The sequence below is a fragment of the Nansenia antarctica genome, assembly GCF_963989245.1.
Source record: "Nansenia antarctica genome assembly, chromosome: 7".
Classification (NCBI taxonomy): domain Eukaryota; kingdom Metazoa; phylum Chordata; class Actinopteri; order Argentiniformes; family Microstomatidae; genus Nansenia; species Nansenia antarctica.
This window is the reverse complement of record NC_137677.1, coordinates 27,811,130-27,835,413: the sequence shown is the minus strand read 5'-3', so window position 1 is coordinate 27,835,413 and position 24,284 is coordinate 27,811,130. Positions and strand designations below refer to the sequence as shown.

At 41.9% G+C, this 24,284-nt stretch overlaps 1 protein-coding gene across 1 annotated transcript; it reads right to left on the bottom strand.

The window, feature by feature from the left end:
• Positions 1–4,488: 4,488 nt before the first annotated feature.
• LOC308163182 (metallothionein A-like) lies at positions 4,489–10,289 on the bottom strand. The gene is made up of 3 exons (XM_080537372.1): positions 10,216–10,289; positions 5,918–5,986; positions 4,489–4,671 (listed from the first exon to the last, which is right to left on the bottom strand). The coding sequence occupies exons 1-3, from the start codon at positions 10,238–10,240 to the stop codon at positions 4,580–4,582; spliced, it is 186 nt and encodes a 61-aa protein (XP_080393498.1). The 5' UTR covers positions 10,241–10,289; the 3' UTR covers positions 4,489–4,579.
• Between the last annotated feature and the right edge of the window lie 13,995 nt (positions 10,290–24,284).

Below are 24,284 nucleotides of genomic sequence, written 5' to 3'. Positions count from 1 at the left end.
ACGTGAGCTAGCAACACTTTACAACGGATAACATAGGTGTGCTGGTAATGGTAATAACAGTTGTGTTATGTGTGTTTGTGCAACCCGTGTGTAGTTACAACTACCATTATCAGGTGGCGAATGTAAATGCATGACTTGGCTACGGGGCACGTTTTACTTACATGTTTGATTTTCCTAAAATGTGGAGATACCGGCTCTGCTCAAACCGGGACGGTTGGACGTCTGATCACTCCAGAAACAAAAGATCATTCCTACGAACTCGATGCACACATCTGTAGTAGTAACTATTCACTCGTGAATGAATCAGAGATGCGACACGGTGTCGCCTGTTGATGACATCATCACCTTTCCTTTTCTTTGGAAGGGGGCAAGTCTCCTCTTGCATTTGTCGACTTTGACGTAATATTACAAGAAACACATTCACATCATATGAATTAAGAATGGTTTCCCTGACTTTCATTGACACTTGTTTTGGTCCTCATGTGGCCGAACACCAATAGGTAAACACAACGCCTAGAATCAATACTAGACATTGACAGCTCTCTTATGCTGTATAAATGTGTCAGAAACACACCTGGCGAACCAGAAACACCTGTCAAGGGGGACTTCTGTATGTCTAAACAATGTTGTCGTTTCTGAAAGGTGTACACATACAGTATACCATCAAATAAAAGCAGAGAATCTCTACAGTGTGGGTTTTCACTGCTAAAAAAAGAACACTCAATCTTGAGATGATGAGTCCTCACACTAATTTTACTTCAATGATCCCAGTTGGCAGTAAAATACATCACTGAGGTACAACAATACCCTGCATAATCAACATCTACAATACCCTGCATAATCAACATCTACAATACCCTGCATAATCAACATCTACAATACCCTGCATAATCAACATCTACAATACCCTGCATAATCAGCATCTACAATACCCTGCATAATCAACATCTATACCCTGCATAATCAGCATCTACAATACCCTGCATAATCAGCATCTACAATACCCTGCATAATCAGCATCTACAATACCCTGCATAATCAGCATCTACAATACCCTGCATAATCAACATCTACAATACCCTGCATAATCAACATCTACAATACCCTGCATAATCAGCATCTACAATACCCTGCATAATCAGCATCTACAATACCCTGCATAATCAACATCTACAATACCCTACATAATCAACATCTATACCCTGCATAATCAGCATCTACAATACCCTGCATAATCAGCATCTACAATACCCTGCATAATCAGCATCTATACCCTGCATAATCAGCATCTACAATACCCTGCATAATCAACATCTACAATACCCTGCATAATCAACATCTACAATACCCTGCATAAGCAACATCTATACCCTGCATAATCAGCATCTACAATACCCTGCATAATCAGCATCTACAATACCCTGCATAATCAGCATCTACAATACCCTGCATAATCAACATCTACAATACCCTGCATAATCAGCATCTACAATACCCTGCATAATCAACATCTATACCCTGCATAATCAGCATCTACAATACCCTGCATAATCAGCATCTACAATACCCTGCATAATCAGCATCTACAATACCCTGCATAATCAGCATCTACAATACCCTGCATAATCAACATCTACAATACCCTGCATAATCAACATCTACAATACCCTGCATAATCAGCATCTACAATACCCTGCATAATCAGCATCTACAATACCCTGCATAATCAACATCTACAATACCCTACATAATCAACATCTATACCCTGCATAATCAGCATCTACAATACCCTGCATAATCAGCATCTACAATACCCTGCATAATCAGCATCTATACCCTGCATAATCAGCATCTACAATACCCTGCATAATCAACATCTACAATACCCTGCATAATCAACATCTACAATACCCTGCATAAGCAACATCTATACCCTGCATAATCAGCATCTACAATACCCTGCATAATCAGCATCTACAATACCCTGCATAATCAGCATCTACAATACCCTGCATAATCAACATCTACAATACCCTGCATAATCAGCATCTACAATACCCTGCATAATCAGCATCTACAATACCCTGCATAATCAACATCTACAATACCCTGCATAATCAGCATCTACAATACCCTGCATAATCAACATCTACAATACCCTGCATAATCAGCATCTACAATACCCTGCATAATCAGCATCTACAATACCCTGCATAATCAGCATCTACAATACCCTGCATAATCAACATATGACACATATTTCAATGCCTGTTGACTGTGACTTTTGTCTGTTAATTATTGTCCAGAGTGATGGTATGGGGGGGGGGTCTGCTGTAACATGCTGTGTATGCATGGTGGACTGTGAGTTTGTAATTGCCTTGTGTGCCTTTTGGTGGAGGTTTCTCACCAACTGTGTACGATTAGATGATGATCGTGGATAATTCTAAGGATCAATGCGCATTACAATACATCAATCAGTGATTTAACTCTTCATATGCTTCCTATGGGAGCTTATTTCAGATCAACAACTTCCAGTAACATTCCCTGGTCTAAGAGAGACACCTACTGGTCAATAAGAAGAACTACACCAAATACACTAATACTGGGGCCTTTAGTCTTTGAGGCCTGTACAATTTCACTTTAAGTGTAGTAAAAAAAATAAAAATTACAGTCTCCAATTCAAGGTAAGGCTTTATAGCGTGAGTCTTGGTGTGACAGGTGGGGTTTGTACATGGGTCTTATCGCTCTATCCCATGACATCAACATATTACAGTATTATAAGTGTAAATGTAAATGTTATAACTACTGCACAATACTGGATTACTTGTATACCATTGGACTAATTTACTACTGTACTGTATTGTATTATATAGCATTTATCATCATCACACTCTGCACAGCATTGCACTATTGAAGCCACTGTAAAATCCATCATGCATTCACCTTTTTACTTACTTGTTACTTATTATTATTGTGTTTCTTGTATCTGAATGTTGCAATGTCAATGTTGAGGGACCACAGCCAAATAAATGTACTCTTGTGTACTTATAAAAGCAATTCTGATTCTGACATCACTGTCATCACGTCAGCATTGCCCTGGACCCCTATACTGTAGGCACTTGTGTAGATCTGAAAGGTTATAGGATCGGTATAAGAATGATGGTGTGTTGACACCGCAACGTCCTCTAGTGGGACTTGTGCTCACAGCCCAGCACCGTGCAGCTCGATTGGCATTTGCCAGAGAACAGCAGAATTGTCAGGTTCACCATTGGCGCCTCGTTCTCTTCACAGACGAGAGCAGGTTCACACTGAGCACATGTGACAGACGTGAAAGAGTCTGGAGACTGCCTGCAACATCATCCAGCATCACCGGTTTGGCGTGTCAGTGATGGTCTGGGGAGGCATATCCTTGAAGTGTTATTCAGAACCCACCATGACACCAGAGGGTGACGCCGTCCTCCCTCCCAGCTGCATCCTAGTTCCATCCCAGGGTTCCCTCACCTTCTGAAACATCAAATTCAAGCACCTTTTAAGGACCTTTCAAGACTCAATTCCCTCAAATTCAAGGACCCAACACGGCATAGTTTGAGACAGAACTAGTTGACGAGCTCAGTAAAACATGTTTGAAGAGAGAGAGAGGGGAATACAAGCACTATCAATGACCCAAGTCTATTTTCAAAAACTTTTAAGACCTTGATTTCTTTTTCGCAAAAAATCACAAACTTTCAAGGATTTCAAGGACCCGTGGGAACCCTGCCATCCCCCTTTTCCTTCTACGTCTGTCCTGCTCTGAATTTAACCACGTCAAACGACCTCCCTAAACACCCCAAATGGAAAAATCACACACAAAAACTTTAAATGCAGAGTGGACCTTACTGTCTAGCCAAGCTGAGCCCTCCTAGGGACTAATTCACCATCAGCCTGCACAATAATCACTTCCCATGTGGCCACGGGAACAGCTAATAATAATAATAACTTTTTTATTTGTATAGCGCTTTTCCTGCAAACATTGCAGCTCAAAGTGCTCCAATCATTATATAATCATAATTTCATTTAAAGGCAATATTAAAAAGATTTTAAAAGGTGTTTAGTCTTGACTTGACACACCCACAATTTGGGTGCATAAAATGAGAATGCAGCCTCACCAAATCTCTATTGTACCTGTGGTACACAGAGAAAACCAGCGTCAGAAGACCTGAGAGCTCTATTGGGCTGATATACTAGCAAAAGGTCTGAACATAGTCTGGTGCTGTGCCAGTGAGCGCTTTATAAACAAGCAGAAGGATCTTATAATCTATTCTGAACTTGACAGGAAGGCAGAGTAGAGTCTCTAAAATAGGAGTTATATGGATATACACATAACATATGTTATATGTATAGATAACCGCTACAGTAACAATTCACTCCAGCAAGAAAACAAAACAAAAAACACACAAGCTCAACCATTCAGCTTATTATTTTTATTAACACATAGAGAAGGTGGTACAAAATCTACACTCTAAGACGGCAGAGGCAAGGACCGTTACACATTTCATTTATCGGAAGACCAGACGTCAGCGGATGGTCCGGCGGCTCCGCCTCACTGGCAGCAGCTCGTGTCGCAGGTCTTGCCCTTGCACACGCACCCGGTGGCGCACTTGGCACACCCGCTGGGGCAGCAATCACAGCAGCCTGGGGGGGAGAGGGAGACAGAGGTTAGTAACAACTGACACCTGAGTGGATCAATGAGGTCAATTCAAAGGGATGTATTGCACTGCCGTTGGATTTACGTAAACACCGGTTCCACATGATCGAAAAGTGTTTAAAGCAACACAAATTTGGTTGAACGTTAGAATAATTTAATAAAAATCAAGAATATGGGTTGATTTAATAAAAACATTCCCATCGTGTGGAACCAATGTAGACACTTTTACGCAAATCTTAAGGTATTTTATTCACCACCAGTGTGAATTCATTAATTTATTTGACACGTTTTTAAAATGGGGTATACAGTTATCGGCTCCAAAGGAGCCTAAAAAGCATACACGTATAAAAGAGAAGAAAAAACCAACACAAGAAAACCAGAGGCTTATTTCCATTGAGGTCCTTTGATGTAAAAAGATGTAGCAAGGTAGAAAGATAAGAGGGAGTAGGACAAACAATGACATTGGCAGGAAAATCAGCAGGACAGGTTTGGCATACAGGCAGTAGTTTACAATAATAACAATGGTATAACCCATCATACAATTAGTGATCCTATAAATAGATGACTTTTGAAGCTGCTCAAACTCAAGAGAGTTTTAAGTTCTTTAGGTAGACTGTTCCATTGTTTGGTAGCAGAGTACAAGAATGATTATTTTCCCATCAAGGTATTACATTTATATGGTACAAAATCAGTAGAGCTCCCTCTAGTGGAGTATTGGTGGCACTCCCTAAAATAATTATGGAAATACTTATTTAATACACCCAGGATAATTCTTCGCACCAGGCAAAGTTTAATCATTGAGACAATAGCATCAACCTTGAGCCACCTAAGGCTTGCAAAATGAGGTTTCGAGGTGAGTACGAGGGAAGCTTGAATACATTCCCGACAAACTTGTTCTGAGAAGTCTGTAACTTATTCTTTAGCTTCTTGTGTATGCTACTATACCATGATGTGCATTCATAGTCGAAATGACTTTGTACTAAAGCCCCTGCTAAGATCGGTAAAGCCTTCTTATCCAGGAATCTAGATGTGGCGTGAGAAACATCGCCAAAGCAAGTGAAATTGCAAATAACAAAACAAATGTAAACAAACGACTTTACCTGAGTGAATGGATTAATCGAGACATGCAAGTCTATGCACGTCATAGACACGGATCAATGGCAGCAGCAGATCATTAGCAGCAGTCAATCACCACGGTGGAAACGTTTTGAAAAAGCAAAAAAAAACACTTACTTTTCTTACAGCCGGTGGTGCACGAGCAGTTGGTGCATTTGCAGGATCCAGCGCATTTGCAGGTTCCCGCTACAAACGTCACAAACACGTCAAACAATTAGCATGACATGAAACGATGAACATTATTATTATTATTATGATTGTTAATCTTGCTGGTGTTGTAGAGCTGCTCTGCTCGTTTCGTTGCGTTGTAGACTTGTCTTCAATGCAATGACAAGTAAACGACACTTTCATAATCATCAATGATCTTGTGACTCTGATCTCTCTGAGTGCAGCAGATTAATGAAATAATCGTTCGCTTGGTGATACAAGCACCACATTTGGCACACAAGTGCTTTGGGACCTACTCTCTCAGAAAAGTACGGTTTCCACTTGAAAAAACAAAATGGCCACCATTTTTCAAGATGGCCGCCATTCGAAATGGATTCAAACAGCGTTTTTGACTGAATAATCCTATTTTGATGGCCTATACATTGAAATATATTGTAGCGAACGGGAATCTTCTCGTGTAACTCGCCCCATGCGGGAGTCGAACCCCGACCTCCCACATAACCGACGGCCGCGCTAACCATTAGACCAAGAGAGTTAACTCCCTTGGAGGAGCTGTTAACGGGGCCTCATACAGGATCGTTACAATATGTTTTTGAGTGTGAGAAATCCAATTCTGCATTTAGAATATCAAAATGATTGAATATTATGGTGATAAAATGGGAATTAAACTAAAAACACTCTCTTGGTGTTGTTTCCGATACGCAAAATACGCATATTGCATTTAAGCAGTGCTACAATTTTATTTTATTTTCTCATTTCAAAAAGGACACAAAATAACCAGAATGATTGAGCAATTTCCTAAAAGATGCATTAAAGACATTAGTTTCACTTTTGGCTATTGGACCTGTAAGATACTTGTAGGTAAGGCCACGTAGAGGCTGTCTTTGTCTCCCCCAATGTAGTTTTTTTTTTGTATTTTGTATTATTTTTCTTTCTTTTTTTGTATTTTTTTTGTATTTTTATTTATACTGTAGTTAGCGGAAACACAGAAAACATGTCCAAGCATAGGCTGCATTGTACAATTCTGAGCAAAACATGGCTGGCAATCATGGCTGTTTCTTCTTTTAGTCCTCACATTCACAGGCACACAACTGGGTACACTTCAGGCCGAATCAATAACATTTGCATCGTCCTCTGCATTCAGTCTTGCAGCCGCATTTCGTCAACTGCTCACACGTCTGAACAATCGGTGGAAGGGTTGTCCAGACCACTTGCCAGACCTCACCATCTTTTTTCCAGCCCCAGTTGGCAGGGCTTTCAATTTGCATTTTGCACACTGTTGCCTGGCCCCATATGCAGGCAGCTTGGAAGGCAGACCGTTTCACATGCTGAACGAGGGATGCGCTTGTCGGTGGAATGGCATCATAAGACCTTTGCTTCCGCGCAAATAATTCTAGTCTTGCCTCATCAACCTTGCCTGTAGTGCTCTGCTTGTCATACATGGTGATGACAAACTTCTCAAGGATGTTGAGGTCTGCATCTTCTATGATAGGTGGGTACTGACTGAGCTTTTTGAAGACAGGGCTCACTTCAGGGCAAACCTCCCATGCTTGCCATGCCGTTTTTTTGCCTTTGCCACGAAAAGCTGACACAACATCACAGCCAGTGAAGGCGTGAAAGAACAGCATGCCACTGGATTTCTCTGGGCCAAGAGAAAGCACCATGTCATGGATAGGCAACCACTTAATGGACTGACCTTGGCCAAATTCTACCCAAAGCCTTACTAAGCCTGCATCCTGAAGAGTCGCAAAAACATTGACTGCAACAACAAGAATATCTGTGTCGCATGCCTTGATCAACACAGACTTCATCTGTTGCTTGGCTGCATGAAGAGTATGTATGAAGATTCTGGAGTCAGCTTCCTCATGGTTACATGGACTAAAGCCTTCAAGGCTGATGGGCTTGTTTGATAGAGCCTGCTCCCCTTTGGTCACAACTATGACATTGTTGGGACACAGGGTCACTATCTTGTCGGCTAGGAACATGAAGAGCTCAGTCTTGTTGTTGCTGTCTCGCAGGAAGCTTTTCCAGTTGGGTGGCAGTTTGTTTTTGTCTGTCACTCTTCGTCGACCTCCCATACCTCTGTTTGACCTAGTTTCAGCCTTCAGGCTTGAAGTCCAGTAGACATCAAAAATGATATCTGTTCGCTCATACTTTGATGAGTGGGTCTGGATTTTTGGAACTACATCCTGGACAGCATATTCCTCAAAGGTCTTTGATGTCGTAGGAGACAATGAATGCACAAGAGAGGAACCATCAATATAATAATGGCATCACATTCTGGTTGTTTGTCAGGAGGAGAAATGGTAGCTTCCAGAATTTTTGAAAGCTGAGACTTCTGGCCAGAGTGGAGTGTGCAGCAGGGAAAGGTTGATTCTCATGCTTAAAGAACTCAAGCAGGTCACACTCTCGTAATTGGCACGATATAAAAAGCTGCGAGAACAGACGACAGTCATCTTTGAGTACCTGCTTCTTCATGTCACTGGAAGCTGCAGCTGCCTCTTGGCGAAAGAAGTCGGCTTTGTTCTTTTTAATGGGCTTATAGAAGGAACTCTCATCCCCCAGACCATTGAAAAAGTCTCTGAAGGCAGCTTGACCTTTCTCAAAGTGAGTTCTTACAAGCTCAGCAGCACTGGGATGTGCGATGGTTTTTGTGTCCAATGTGAGCAGATCTTTGGACTCTTCCTGGAAAGGATTGCCCAGATCCTTCATCACATCAAACAACTTTTGGACCTTGTCAGTGAAGGACTTCTGAGACTGACTGGTCTGCTCATGATGCCTGACATCTTTGTTTGCTTCTTTGACTTGAGATGCCAACTCATACTGGTTGACTAACTGGCTAACTTCTGGTCCAGACACCATCCACCGCCTCAGTGCAGATGGATCCTCTGTAAGGCCAATGGCACCACCATCACCTTTAACAACTGCATTGGCCTGCTCGTTAGCTTGGTCAATGGGTAAGCCTGAGAACTCCCTGTGAGTCTTGTGGACCACAAACTTTCCAAGCTGAAATTCATGGAAAACCTGAGGATGAGTTTGCTCCAAAGACGCCATGTCTCTGAGGTGGATGGGGAGCCATCGAGCATAGTTCACATTGTTGTTTGCAAAGAAGAATGGAATTAGAGCAGACAGTGCTTGACAATACAAGTTGAAGTTAGCTTCTCTGAAAGATCTGACCAAAGAGAAAACCACCAATTCCATTGACAACACAAGCTCCCAGAATTGAAACTGGGGGCTCTCCTCCCTGCGTTTATCACACCAGTCACTGAAATTCAGGGCTCCTTCATTCTCCTCTGCACAATGGTACTCATATGCTTCCTTTCTGAGCATGTAGAGACAACATGCTGTAACTTGGTGCATTAGGCGTGTTCTTGTGACACTTGAGGCAGAAAGAAAGGAGTCAGCTTTTCCAGAAGAAGCTACCCCAGCCTCCACAAGAGCACCTGTCCACCCACTACTCTGAAGCAGGGTCCCCAGTGATCTGAATGCAGCCATCTCTATGTGGAGTCCACCAAACATTACAACAAATTTGTCCTCGCCATAGGCTACAGGTCAGGCCAGTGCCACTGGACTTGTTTGGCAAGAGCATAAATAGGCTGGTCTGCAGTTATCACGGGAACCTGGTTTGGGTTGAGGTGTGCAATAGCATCCCTGACTTTGTTCATGGAATGCCTCACCGTGGCAACAGAATGTGCCTCATCACGAAGAAGGGGCAAGAGTGAGGTAATGCCCACTTCAAATTCAAGACCTCGCTTCTTCTCTGCATGGTGGACTGAACCCCATGGTGAGTTTCACAGCAGTGATGTCGACAGATGGTTGACCACATCATCTCAATTAATGGTGATGAATGCTGCCCTTCAATTTAATGCAATATCTGTGATCAGACAGCTTCCAAAAACGCTTATTTTGAGTTACGTAATAGCCACCATCTTGAAAACTGGTGGGCCATATTGGAATTTAATTGACACAATTGAGTTCCAGTAAGGATACATTCATTTTGATGTTTGGACCATTAACCCATTTCTGTTCATTCAAGTTCTACTCCAAAAAACGTTATTTTGCATCTGATGAGGCGGCCATCTTGAAAAGTGGCAGCCATCTTGGATTTTCAGCTGGAAACCGTACTTTTCTTAGAAAGTACATCCTGGACATCATTTGTGCCAAATTTGGTGCTTGTATCACCAAGTGAACGATTCTTATGAAATATTGATTTAATCTGCTGCACTATCTGTGGAGCGGACACTTACTCTTAGAGCAATCACAAGGGTCCATGTTTAAGGTCGCGTCTCCCTTCTGTATCCCAGTGGAATGATGAAGTACAACTTCTGTCTCTGCGAGCAGTCAGCGTCTACCCTCCCCTCGGCGGTGTCCGTTTCCATATCGGAGGGCCGAGTGCAAACCCCCGCATGACGCGGTCACGTAGCCCATGAGGCCGATTTAGACTTCTGCGTAAAATCAACGCCGTAGCCTTGCGTAGTCCCGCGTGGGCCCAATTATATCCAGCTGCGCGCATCAAATCCATCACCCGGAAATGTGATGTACCATTTTTGGACCACGTCATCGTAAGCGCGTCGGTAAAAGTAACCGCGAGAAACCGCGAGATTTTGAAGGATCTTAAATGGCCGCCTGTATGAGGCACTACCAGTCTCCCTTCGCTACAATACAATACAGACGACGAAGAAGAAGAATTACAAGTACAATGGCAAATGCAGCTCAGGTGAGAATTTCGAAATATTATTAATGAACATGTTATAGTTTTCATATATGTATTTATTATTTAGGTTGTTGCATGTGTTACGCATTTGGCTGTAGTTGACAGTTTGCAACCACTGATGAATGTGAGTTTCTTAAATTAATTATTAATCACTTCTTTATAACATTTTGTCTCAACAGTGAGAAGCAGCTGTCTCACCATTATATGGTCGAAAATGTGAGCGAAGAACAGAAAAGGAAGCTGAAAGACCATAGAGACAATGTTGAAAGAGCACTTGTGCTAAAGTGCAATCAGCAATGATGTCTTGATTGAAGCGCAATGAGTCGCATCTTGTGAGATGCGCTATACAAATAAAGCTTGAATTGATTTGATCCCTTGTACACTTTTTTTGGGCATTTGTGTTGCAACACACCTGTACATTCTGCACTCTACCCTGTTAGGCCCTTATTTTACTCTAGACAGAAGGGTTGTAACACTTGTTATTAATTCCATTTGGTATACCTCATAAACTTTCTTGCATTTCTGGTGTTTGCATTTTACATATTCTAAATATATGCTATCTACATGTCACACTGGATGGGGTTATTGCTGTTGACTCATCAGAAAGTAAAGACTAATTCACAGAGTGTATGAAGATTCCAGTAAGGGTTTTGTGAAGGAGCCCTAGTGCTGTTGACTCATCAGAAATAGAATGTTTTATTTAGCTCATCAGTGGGCACTCAGCACCATGGACACCTCCAGCCCAGCACCTTGCACCACGGTTCCTGCCCTGCTCCATGGATTACAACGATGATCGCCTGACCCTTGCCTGACTCCACCAAGTCCTTTGCCTGACCCCTCAAACCTGTTTGACCTAATAAAGTCCCACACCAGGGGTCATTGACATTCTTTTATTTATATACAGTTAGGTCTGGAAGTATTTGGACAGTGACACAATTTCCATAATTTTGTCTCTGTATGCCACCACAAAGGATTTGAAATGAAACAATCAAGATGTAATTGAAGTGCATACTTTCAGCTTTAATTCAAGGGGTTGAACAACAATATTGTATGAAACATTTAGGAATTTGCAACCATTTTTATACACAGTCTCCTATTTTCAGGAGCTCAAAAGTAATTGGACAAATTAACAATCATACAGTAAGTAAAATGTTCATTTTTAATACTTAGTCGAGAATTCTTTGCAGGCAATGACTGCCTGAAGTCTGGAACACATGGACATCACCAAATGCTGGGTTTCCTCCTTTGTGATGCTTTGTCAGGCCTTTACTGCAGCAGTCTTCAGTTGTTGTTTGTTCGTGGGTCTTTCTGCCTTTAGTTTTGTCTTCAGCAAGTGAAATGCATGCTTGATTGGGTTGAGATCAGGTGATTGACTCTGGCCATTGCAGAATATTCCACTTCTTTGCCTTAAAAAAGTGCCGGGTTGCTTACACACTATATTTTGGGTCATTGTCCATCTGTATTGTGAAGCACCATCCAATCAACTTTGCTGAATTTGTCTGAATCTGAGCAGACAGAATATCCCTAAACACTTCAGAATTCATCTGTCTGCTTCTGTCTTCACATCATCAATAAACACTAGTGACCCAGTGCCATTGGAAGCCATGCATGTCCATGTCATCACACTCACCAGTGCATTCTTTTTTTCTCAGAATGTACCAAACAGTTAATTTGGCCAGTATTAATGTTCCCACTATCTCTCTGATGGATTTTTGTTTTGTTTTTACAGCCTAAGGATGGCCTGTTTCAGTTGCATTGAGAGCTCTGTTGACTGTATGTTGTGCGTATACAGCAACAGCCTCCAAATGCAAATGCCACACTTGGAATCAACTCAGACCTTTTACCTGCTTAATTGATAAAGAAATAATGAAGGAATAAATAGCCCACACTGGCCCATGAAACAGCTTTTGAGTCAATTGTCTAATTACTTTTGGTTATTATATATAAGAGCTATAAGTCATAAACCCTTCCTTCAATTTGGATGTGAATACCCTTAACCTAAAGCTGAGAGTCTGCACTTTAAGCCCAGTAAATTCTGTTGGAAATCTCATATAAGATATGTTGGATCCAAAGTATCAAGGAGTATTGCAGTATTGTGCAGGGCAAAACATATTCTGGAACAGAGGATGTTGTATACTCTATATTGTTGTCTTGTCTTACCCTATTTGAGTTACTGTGTGGAGATATGGGGAAATTAATATAAAAGCACTTTGAACCCATTGATTACACTACAGAAAAAAGCTATGAGGATTGTACATGAGGTCGGATATCGTGATCACACTAATAACTTGTTCCTAATGTCAAAAATATGAAGAAAATATGAAGGAAAGCAGAAATATTGCTCTATTGCTCTATTTAAAAAAAGGTTTAAATTATTTTTAATGAAAAAGTATTAGAACGGATGATACTGAAATATATGTATTAATTAATTGGATTATATAATGTAAGCATAATTGTTAAGTATAAACAGGGGTAGGACAGGCTTCTTCCTACTCCTTTTCGAACAATTGATAGGACTGTACTCTACATATTATTTTTTTCCGTAGTTTCCACCGTAGTAAGGCGATTCATGGTTTCCACCGTAGTTTCCACCGTAGTAAGGCGATGACGTAGTCTATGCAAATATGCAGGCGCAGTATGATGACGTATGGTACATCACATTTCCGGGTGATGGATTTGATGCGCGCAGCTGGACCCTACTCCGTGGGCCCGCCTTGCCTACGGCGTAGGTTGACGTGCACATCTCCAAAAATGTAAGAACGCGTCAGTTTCTACGCAACCGTAAGCTCTGTGATTGGTCCGCTTGGTAGCACATGATTCCGACTCTCTCGTAGACCAAAATGCGGAAGCCATGACAGAAATGTCATTTATCTTTTCTGTAATTACTCATTAATAAAGATTTTAAAAAAGTATGATAACCATCGTATTATCTTAGTTTAATGTCATTTCAATGAATCATAGAACTTTTATTTACAACAAGCATAACAATAAAAAGATCGCTATTATGCCGCTTTGTGTACACCGTTCCAACGGAGCCATAGCCGTGCTGTGCATTCCTTATAGCGCGATTCACATTTACGAGATGTACAATCCTGTTTATTTAGAAATAAATGATTAGTTACAGAGAGCCCCATGGCTGTTCGTTGGGTTTAAATTATATTTATGATAGACATATTTAATGTAAAGTTATCTATAAGAACTGTGATTGGTCCGCTTGGTAGTGTCACATTCCGACTCTCTCGTAAATGCGGAAGTCATGACAGAAATGTCATTTACCTTTTCTGTAATTACTTATTAATAAAGATTTGAAAATGTATGATAACCATCTTATTATCTTAGTTTACTGTCATTTCAATGCATTATAGACATTTTCTTTACAACAAGCATAACAAAAATACGTTTTTTGATCGCCATTATGCCGCTATGAGTACACCGACCAACGCGACGCGGTCCGCGGACCAACGTAGAACTATAAACTTGGAGAGCCCTCGCGTGGGCTACGGCGTAGCCGCGCGTACATTCGACGCAGGAGTATAAATCAGGCTTAACGCTGGGTGCACACAGGGCCATTGGGTTGCGTCGTTCTGGCGCAACCTGTTGGGATGGACTTGACGTACTTCAATGTGCGATGCAGACGCAACAACTCTACTCGTGTTGCTAGCGAAGTTTCCCACAGAAGTGGGGAAAAGAACGTCAGATCAGATATATAAACGGGTTATAACTGGACACATTTTGTGAATATATATGGTTACTTTCTCGCCTGAAAACATATAAAAACTTCATAAAATGACATATTAACACTTGTAGAGCCAAATTACAGATTTTAGCCAATGGCGGCCAAAATTGAGGATTTAAAATCTGAGGCAAGAGCTCCGGGCAAGAAACTACTTCCGGTTTACTTCCGGATCCAACGCAACGCAAAAAGCTGAATTTTTTTGACTGATTGCCGCACCCTGACGGTCAAGAAACACAATGCAGAGCAAGGCAACTGATCAACGCAACGGCCCCATTGAGATGAATGACTTCCGGTGCAACGCAATGGCCCTGTGTGCACGGAGCGTTACAAGCTGCACACAACCTCCTTTCAACCACAAAGCGCGAAGTCAACTTCCCACGGAGCACGAGTTGCTCTGTTGTTTCCATCTTATATAAGCTTCATTAACATGTCCATCTGCATTAATGTCAACACAAATATGCAACTACACACACACACACACACACACACACACCTACACACACCTACTTCGAAAGTTTAACGCCATCAATACGTTGTTTATAAAACTCTTAACATATCCCATAAATCTGGTTTTTGGGTTTAAAACTGTTAGGCTGTCATTGTTTTATCTTCAAGTTCAACAGTACAGTAGGTTTAGCAGAAGGCTGAAATCACAATGTGGGAAAAGTGTGGTAGATTTACATACACACACGGTAGAACTGTATCCAGGCTGTGGAAAAAACAAACACCCTTTACAGGGGGGGTATTCCATCAACGTCACTAAAGGAAAATCCAGGCTTATTTTGATTATATAAGTAAGTATATAAGTATACAAAATAAGGCTGTATTTTTAAATCAATCTTATCAAAATAAGCCTGGATTGTTCTGGATTGGATTGTCCTTTAGCAACCTTGATGGAATACCCCCCAGGTCTATACAGAATCACAATCAGGATCACAATCAGAATTGCTTTTATTACATCAATGTACGGATACACAGAGTACAATTCTTGGGTTCCGGTTCATTAAACATTGGTATTGTTTTTGCAGCAGAATACAAGATCAATATTCAAATGGAATAACATGAATGATCTTTATTGTCATTGTAACGGGTACAGCAACATTTTTATGCAAACCCTAGGTGCTAACAATCAAAACACAGTCCTAAGATAATAAAAAACAAGAATGAGACATAAATAGGGGGATAAGTGATCGGTAGGAATCTGAGAATGTATCTATTATGTAAACGTATATACTTCTATACACTATATGGCCTATTCACAGGGGGGTATATAGACAGGGGGGAGTTAGCATGTAACTGTGTACTTTTATAAACATATAAACATATGAACTAGTAACATACAGTATATGAAAACCTAACACAAGAATGTAAACTGTAATGTAAAATAAGCAGGATATAAAAACAACAACAATCAACAATAGTATCAATAGCAGAATGCAAATCACCAATGATCAGTGATGTGAATAACGGCGTTAAAATAAACGGCGTTACTAACGGCGTTATTTTGGGTAATCTAATTGATTACTATTTCCATCGTTACAACGCCGTTACCGTTACCGGTAATTCAATGCGGCGCGTTACTACTGAAGCTTCTCATTGTCATCCGACAAGCCCGGATTATCCATATATTGCATCGGGTGAATGCCCTGGGGCACCAGCCAATGGGGGGGCACCAAATTATTCGGACAATGAAGAGACCTTTAAAATATTTTGCGCACATTTTTAAAATATAGGCTATATTTACTGGAAGTCATCCACACAGGTACAAAACTAACGGTTATATTTAGGCTATTGTGTATAAAAAGATAAATAATTGCGAGTTTGGTGTAATGAAGTACTAACGGTTATATTTAGGCTATCGTGTATAAAAAGATAAATAATTGCGAGTTTGGTGTAATGAAGTACGCTTCATTAATGCTGACAGAAAATATGTTCTTATTCTTATATGCCTGCAACAGTCGTTATTGGACTTGGTTGGTATTGAGCTTGTTTTATTGTAGTATACAGTATGTGCATTTTCCCCCTTTGTTATGGTTTAGCATGTAGTCTCAGGCCATTTATGATGGAAATAATTAGCCTATATATAGAAAGTCGTGTTGCATTGTGATGTGAGTTGCATTCAGATTTGAGCATCAGTGTAAAGGCTATACTACGGCATTAGGCCCAACTGTGATGAGCCTGTACTGTAGTTATATGCTCTTTGTAACCATAACCATTTACCAACCGTAAATATCACACTTTCACTTGCAAAGTAGGAGGGTGTGTGTGTTGGGGGCACACATCAAGTCTGGTCACCCTAGGGCACCCTAGGGGGTTAATCCGGGCCTGTCATCCGACCTCAGTCACAGCTGCAAAGGTGTTTTTTGTTTGTTTGTTGGTGAGGGGGGAGGGGAGGGGCGAGACAACCGCGCAAGTGATCATGATTGGCTATGGTAGAGTTAAGTGATCATGATTGGCTATGGTAGAGAACAAGTCATGGTAAGCCAACCATAGTTCAGTGTTGTGCGGATGTTTCTACACACAAACCACACGCGCGCACAGCACCACACACACACTCAAACTATCAGAGAGATACACGCAGCAATGGCGAGTCCCGAGTGTTCTGAGGTGAACTTGGCGTTTTCACGGTGGAAGTACAGGCACTATTTCAGTACTACTTTAAAAGCACTTCATATTGTTTAACTGTTAACTTTTGTAATGAAGAAAATACTTGAAGTACAATATGTCTACCAGTTGTGGTCTGTTGAAGTGCAATACATATGAAAAGTTCCCTGCTGAAACATGCTCAGAAAAAATCTATCTTCACAAGAAGATCACATTTATCTTCTAATATGGCAGTGGGTAAGCTTTTCCTTGTCACATTTGGCTGACTGACCTTAACTTAGCCCGCTGCACCGTGGTAAAAAGTAACGCAATAGTTACTTTCCCTAGTTACTAGTTACTTTTATAATGAAGTAATTCAGTTACTAACTCAGTTACTCTTTGGGATAAGTAACTAGTAACTATAACTAATTACTTTTTAAAAGTTTTTATTTTATTTTTTAAGTAACGTGCCCAACACTGCTCGTGAGATCTTCGCTTCAGCACTCTGTTCGTTTCCACCGTCTGAGTTGTCCCTCTCGTTCCTTCGTGTCGCGGGAATAGACTACTAGTCTGTCCGAGGACAGATTTATGACCTAAGTGGGTCATAAACCTCCTGGAGCTCAGGGTCTCTCTGGGGCTCTTGGTTGCAACAGATGGTAGTATTGATCAGTGCTCTAGAGTGTGTCGTATATTTTCTACTATATATATCCTATTTTCTAGTGTTGTGCAATGGTTCTTGTAATCTGACCAGCCCCTCGGACTTGGGGCTGTGGTGACATCACAGGGGACGGCCCTCATGGCCATCTGGATAAGGTGATAGGCTATGACCTGTGACTGTATTTGCATAAGAGGGAGGGATCTAGGAAACTAGGGAAAACCAGCGAGGAAGGGAGGAAGCGGCCTCTTTTTGTCACCAGGCCCCAGCTTAAACACGTGTATGTATAAATCTGTTTGTAACTCGGATTAAATCTTAAACTCACTAGCTGTTGTTTGATTCATAACCAATAAGAATACACGACAATGATGGCGAGCAAGCGACGGAGATAAAATAACTTAATTTACAGTATTGTGCGGACTCTTCAATTCGAGGAAGAAGGTAGATTTTCTGCAGAAATCTCTCTCTAGTCGATTGGTGTGTTTAAAATAGGCTGTAAATCTCAGATAAGTTATAGTCAAAAGAATCTGTGTAACGGTAATCTTGTTGGAATAGAAACACACTTTTCATAATCTTTAAGCTGGGGTTGGTGAGAGCCGGACTTTGAAGTCCGTTTTTGTAAATATACGATTAGATTGGTATATTGGTGATATAGGGCTGAATTTGGTAATTCGCTTTTTTATGTTAAAATATTAGTTGTGTAACTAATAGCGGTATTACGGAATATCGTGAGTGTGTGTGTAGAATTGTGTTAAGGTGTAAATGGACGGGGTAGTCTATTTTGTATTGTAGCAGAGAGTACGCCATTACTCTTTGTCTGTGTGAGAGGACGCCGTTGTGTGGGCGGCCATTTGCAGTGTGCTTTCAGCGGAGTTTAGACGCCATTTTTATGAGGGAAACGTGACGCCATTTGCAGTGTGTCAGAGAGTCTATTCTTAGACGCCATTTTTATGAGGGAAACGTGACGCCATTTGCAGTGTGTCAGAGAGTCTATTCTTAGACGCCATTTTTCTTTGTCCTTAAGAAAGGACACACACAGAGGCCATCTTTATGAGGGCAGGCTACAAACACGCGGTGGTTTCTCAAGGACAAAAGGGTTGTTAAATTGAGCCGCCTGCTTTCTGCCTCTGGCCTTTAGGTTTCGGACACGTAGGGGGGTTGCGTGTGATTGTTGCATTACATAGACTATAGTATTTAAGATAGAGATATAGTGAATTGATCTCGGGGTATTTTAAATAGTTTAGAGTTACGGTTAAAACATTCATAGCCTCCATTTTTACACGGAGGCGCTGGCGCATGCGCAATCGATACGCAAGTCGGTTACTTGGCGCCGCCTGCTGGACGAAATACGACAATACATTTTAAAACACTAAATCCTCAGGGAGATACAGCTGAGGTCGATGAAACAGTCCGATACATTAATAAATAGATGGTTATAAATGATTGTAATTGAGAATTGATCATTTTGTTCCTTTCAAATAACAAGTCGATTCCCTTACAGATTGTAATGAATAATTAATCATTTTATTCCTTCCAAATGACAAGTCGATTTCTTTAAGTGTGTAATTAATAATTAATCATTCATTCTTTTCCAAATAACAAGTCGATTTCTTTACAGGTTATAATTAATATTTGTAATTTACATATTTTATTTTAGTTAGGTCATTTCCACAGTGTTTGATTAAGGAATAGCAGAATAGTACATATTTGATAGTTGAGCAGTAAAAGGGTTTTTGTGGATCGGTGAATACTTAGGTGTGACCAGCTTTTGTGATTTAATAATTGTGTTGACCAGAACTGTAATTAGTATTGAATGAGTAATTAAGTGACACATTCATAAACAATTAGGAAACACATTTAAGTATAAAGTACTTACACAGCTATTAGATTTAAGTTAATACTGCACTGACATACACAAGAGGCAAGTCTGTTATTCTGAAGTTGCAGGGTTTTTGTGGGGATGGTCAATACAGTTATATTGGACTAGCATTTGTTTAGCAAACAAGACAACATAAGGTGGGTTGTAAGAAGCGTACACCTTATCTAATATAGAATATTGTCAGCATATTGAACAAGTAGAATGGGGTCGAATTCCACGAAGCTGTTAAAAGATATTAGTGAACATCGTGGAATGTTGGCTACGTTATCCCCTATGGCTGTAGTGGAAAAAATGAATCCTCTTGTTAGGGAAATTAGCAAAATGTCAACGAAATGGAATAGCCGTTGGGCATACATTGAACAGCCGTGGCCGAAAGAGGGCAGCATTAATTTACAATTAATTGCAACATTGGAAATACTTATCAATGGGCACAAAGCACATCAAAGAGGAAAGATTAGATCAGAGAAACGCAAGTTAGAGTTAGCTATTTTAGATCTATTTAAGGTAGAGGGACAGAAAATAGCTCAGTGTTCTGCCTCCAGTCCCCCTCCATATGCTAAGGCACTGGAGGATCATTCCCAGAAGAAGAAGAAGGAGCCAAGGGGAAAAGGGGACGACAGGAGTGACGAGGAAGATGACAGTGAAGATGGCAGTGCAGACTCAAGTGATGACGACAATGCAGATGGAGGCTACAACTCGCAGGTCAGGAAGATGATAGCCACAGCCGAAAGGAAAGGTGGGAGAAGACGCCCGGAGAAAGAGGGAGATTGTCACCGAATGTCATCAAATACATTAAAGAACTGTCCAGTGCTGATTCGGGGTAACAAGATGGAATATCATCCGTGGCATCATACAGATTTGTCTGAAGTGATCGAGAAACTCCCAGTTCTTCAAGAGGGAGGACATTCGTGGACGCGAGGGGTCGACGTGATACTGACAGGAACGCAGGTCGCGATGGGAGACCTGAAAAGACTCTTAGCTTTTATTGCAGGATTGGATACAATGCAGGAAATATTGATGAAGGCAGGACTTCATAGATATATCAATACATCAGTTTATGATCCAGAGCTTTTCGCAGCAAACAGAGGCAAACTGTGGAAAGCAATCAGGGAGATCTACCCTACTCACATTCACCCAGACAATATCATTGTGAAGCCACTGGGGGGGGATGAGAATCCCAGGGGTTATATTGCCCGTATGCACTCTCAATGGAGAAGTGTGACAGGGAAAGACGCTGAAGATAACCCCTTAGAAAAATCCATAATCAGGGAAAAAATACAAGAAGGGCTTCCTACCCCAGTTAAGGATAAGCTAGCAGAAGTGGTGGGGCTACGACACATGAACAAAGCTGTTTATATAGACCACGTATCTCATCAAGTTGAGTTATATCGAAAGAACATTCAGATACAGAAGGCACGAGACGAAGAATCCCTCAGAATATTGACTCATTTGCAATTGACTGAAAGCGAGAGGAACATAGAGGGAGTGCAGGCTTTAGCCCCACAGCAACAGCCACCTGGAGTGCAGACTGCTACTTACCAGTCCTACTCACAGGGGCCACAAGGGGGGTATCCTGCTACTTACCAGTCCTACCCACAGGGGCCACAAGGGGGGTATCCATACCCACAAGGGCCACCAGGGGTGCAAGCGGTTCCATACCAGATGTACACACAGCCTGGCCAAGGACCACCACCAGGGGGATGGACAGCAGCAGGGAAGGAGATGCTAGACCCATGCCAATGCGACCAGAATGGACATCTAGCCTGTGCCTGCTGCAACAGGCCCCAGGGGGGCGCAGGGGGGAGCCAAGGAGGAGGATATTGGCCCCCTACTACACCTGCTCCAGGAGTGATGAACCCTTACGGAGGCCCAGCAGCTGGCCTATAGGGGTGCCCGGAAGATCCGAGTGGGAGGTGCCAGCTGGTGGTGACACAGAAGCCTGAAGGCGCCACGCACCTCCCTATGTCTAGAGAATATGTGAAGACAATCGGATTTGAGGGAATTAAACAGCTGATTCCTACAACTGAGCTTGTAGACTTAGAGTACAAGGGACAGAGAGCAACTCTGTCAACACTTGTGTCAGAACACACGCCAACAGGGCTGCTAGGGAGAGATGCTCTATGCCAATTGAACTGTACAGTAAAATGCACAAAAATGTGTAAAAAATGTGTAAAAATGTGTAAAGAATACACGACAAGTGCATATAAGCGCGCAGGCAGGATGAGAGGGTTAGTTCTTGTTGAAGGTTCTGTTCTGGTTGTGTGTAATGAACTCATCATTCTGTAGAATTATTAGATGTTTTGATTCAATAAAAAGTCATTGAATGGCATCGACGGTCATGGTCCGACCTGTGACAAAGCATGAATATATGTTACGGTACATGTGGGAAAACTAGGGTTAGGGTTAGGTGCTAGGGTGCTACGGTTAGGGTTAGGGTTAGACATGACAGCATGTACCAAGTCACCCTAGCACCTAACCCTAACCCTAGTTTTCCCACATATACCGTAACATATACATTTTACTTAAGTTGGAAATAATACATTAATGGAAATAAACAATTTGAGAAAATTAACACATTTTCTTTTTTTTTAATTGCCACTTTCACTGTCTTCAAAAGCTAATAGTTAGATAGATAGGTAGGTAGATATAGATAGATAGATACAGTAGATAGATACATAGGTAGATAGATAGGTAGATATAGATAGTTACAAGAATAGATAGATAGATAGACAGACAGTTAGATAGAGATAGAGAGATAGATAGATATTTTGATTGATGAATCTGTGTTATTGTGGTCTCCCATTGCTTCTCTTGTCAGTGTCGTCCAGCCTCAATACATGACAGCTTACTAGTGAATGAGTCACTGTAGATGATGATCAACATCTCTAAAATTATCTAGAAAAATTAAACATGTTAGAGCATAGCTAGAACGAGGATGGTAACATCGATATCTGATGACATCACAAGGAGTCTCAACTGAGGCCTTTATTACAATAACACAAAGTCATCATGAATAATAATAATAATAATAATAATACATTTTATTTATATGGCGCCTTTCACGGCACTCAAGGTCGCCGTACAACAACAAATCTAAAAACAGCCACAAAATTCAAAACACAAAAAACATAGAAATATACAGTATAAAACATAGCCAGCAGCAGAGCAGCACGGGAAAAGCAAATCAACAGGGATACGCCTGCGTAAACAGGTGGGTTTTGAGGTGAGTTTTAAATGAGATGATAGAGTCAATGTTCCTGATGTCGGGGGGGAGGGAGTTCCAGAGGCGAGGGGCGGAGCGGCTGAAGGCTCTAAACCCCATGGTGGACAGACGGGCTGGGGGGACGGTCAGGTTGATGGAGGAGGCAGACCTGAGGGACCGGGTGGGAATGTTGATGTGGAGGAGGTCGGACAGGTATGGAGGGGCGAGGTTATGGATGGCCTTGAAAGTGTGGAGAAGGATTTTGTAGTTGATGCGGTGTTTGATGGGGAGCCAGTGGAGTTGGTGTAGAATGGGGGTGATGTGACTGATGACAGGGGTTCTGGTGACAATACGGGCAGCAGCGTTCTGGACCAGTTGGATCTTGTGGAGGAGTTTGTGGGGGAGACCAAAGAGAAGGGAGTTACAGTAATCTAGGCGGGAAGTGACGAGGGAGTGGACCAGGATTGCGGCGCTGTTGGGAGTGAGTGAAGGGCGGAGGCGGTTGATATTACGTAGATGGAAGTAAGCAGACCGGATGGTGTTGTTAACGTGGGAGTGGAATGAAAGGGTGCTGTCGAGGACGACACCCAGACTCTTAACCTGGGGGGAGGGGGAAACCAAGGAGTTGTCTATGTTGAGGGTGAAACTGGGGTGCTTGGTGAGTGTGAGTTTGGAGCCAATGAGAATTACCTCTGTTTTATTGCTGTTTAGTTTGAGGAGATTTGAAGTGAACCAGGATTTAAGTTCCTGTAGGCAGGCACAGAGGGAGGAGGGAGGGAGGGTGGAAGTGGGTTTGGAGGAAACGTAGAGCTGGGTGTCGTCCGCATAACAGTGGAAATGAATGTTGTATTTACGGAAAATCAGACCAAGTGGGAGGAGGTAGATGATGAAGAGGATAGGGCCAAGGACAGAGCCCTGGGGAACACCAGAGGAGAGGGGGGTCGGATGGGATGTGAATGATTTTAACTGTATAAACTGAGTGCGGCCAGAGAGATAGGAATGGAACCAGTGTAGAGGGGTGTCAGATATACCAATGGAGGCTAAACGGTTAAGGAGGGTGGAGTGCGATATAGTGTCGAAAGCGGCGCTCAGATCGAGTAGGATGAGGATGGATAAGAGTCCGGAGTCAGCTGCCATCAGGAGGTCATTTGTGATTTTGAGGAGGGCTGTTTCTGTGCTATGAAGGGGGCGGAAGCCAGACTGGAACTGTTCGTAGAGGTTATTGTTAGAGAGATGAGTATGAATCTGTAAAGCCACCACTTTTTCCAAGATTTTTGAAAGGAATGGCAGGTTGGAGATGGGACGGAGGTTATTGAAGATGTTGGGGTCTGAACCAGGTTTCTTCAGAATTGGTGTTACAGCTGCGGATTTGAGAGATGATGGGACAGAACCAGAGGTGAGGGAGGAATGGATGATTGTAGTTATCAGGGGCAGGAGAGAGGGGAGGGAGGCTATGACCAGGGAGGAGGGCAGGGGGTCAAGTTGGCAGGTGGATGGCTTGGATTTCCGGATGAGTTTAGATAAATCGGCAGCAGAGGGGAGATGGA

Excerpts from the sequence above, each read along its gene's own strand:
- LOC308163182 (XM_080537372.1), bottom strand. The coding sequence starts at position 10,240 with ATGGACCCTTGTGATTGCTCTAAGA. Across the intron at positions 5,987-10,215 it reads CCCTTGTGATTGCTCTAAGA|CGGGAACCTGCAAATGCGCT; the intron begins GTAAGTGTCCGC and ends TGACGTTTGTAG. Across the intron at positions 4,672-5,917 it reads CACCACCGGCTGTAAGAAAA|GCTGCTGTGATTGCTGCCCC; the intron begins GTAAGTGTTTTT and ends TCTCCCCCCCAG.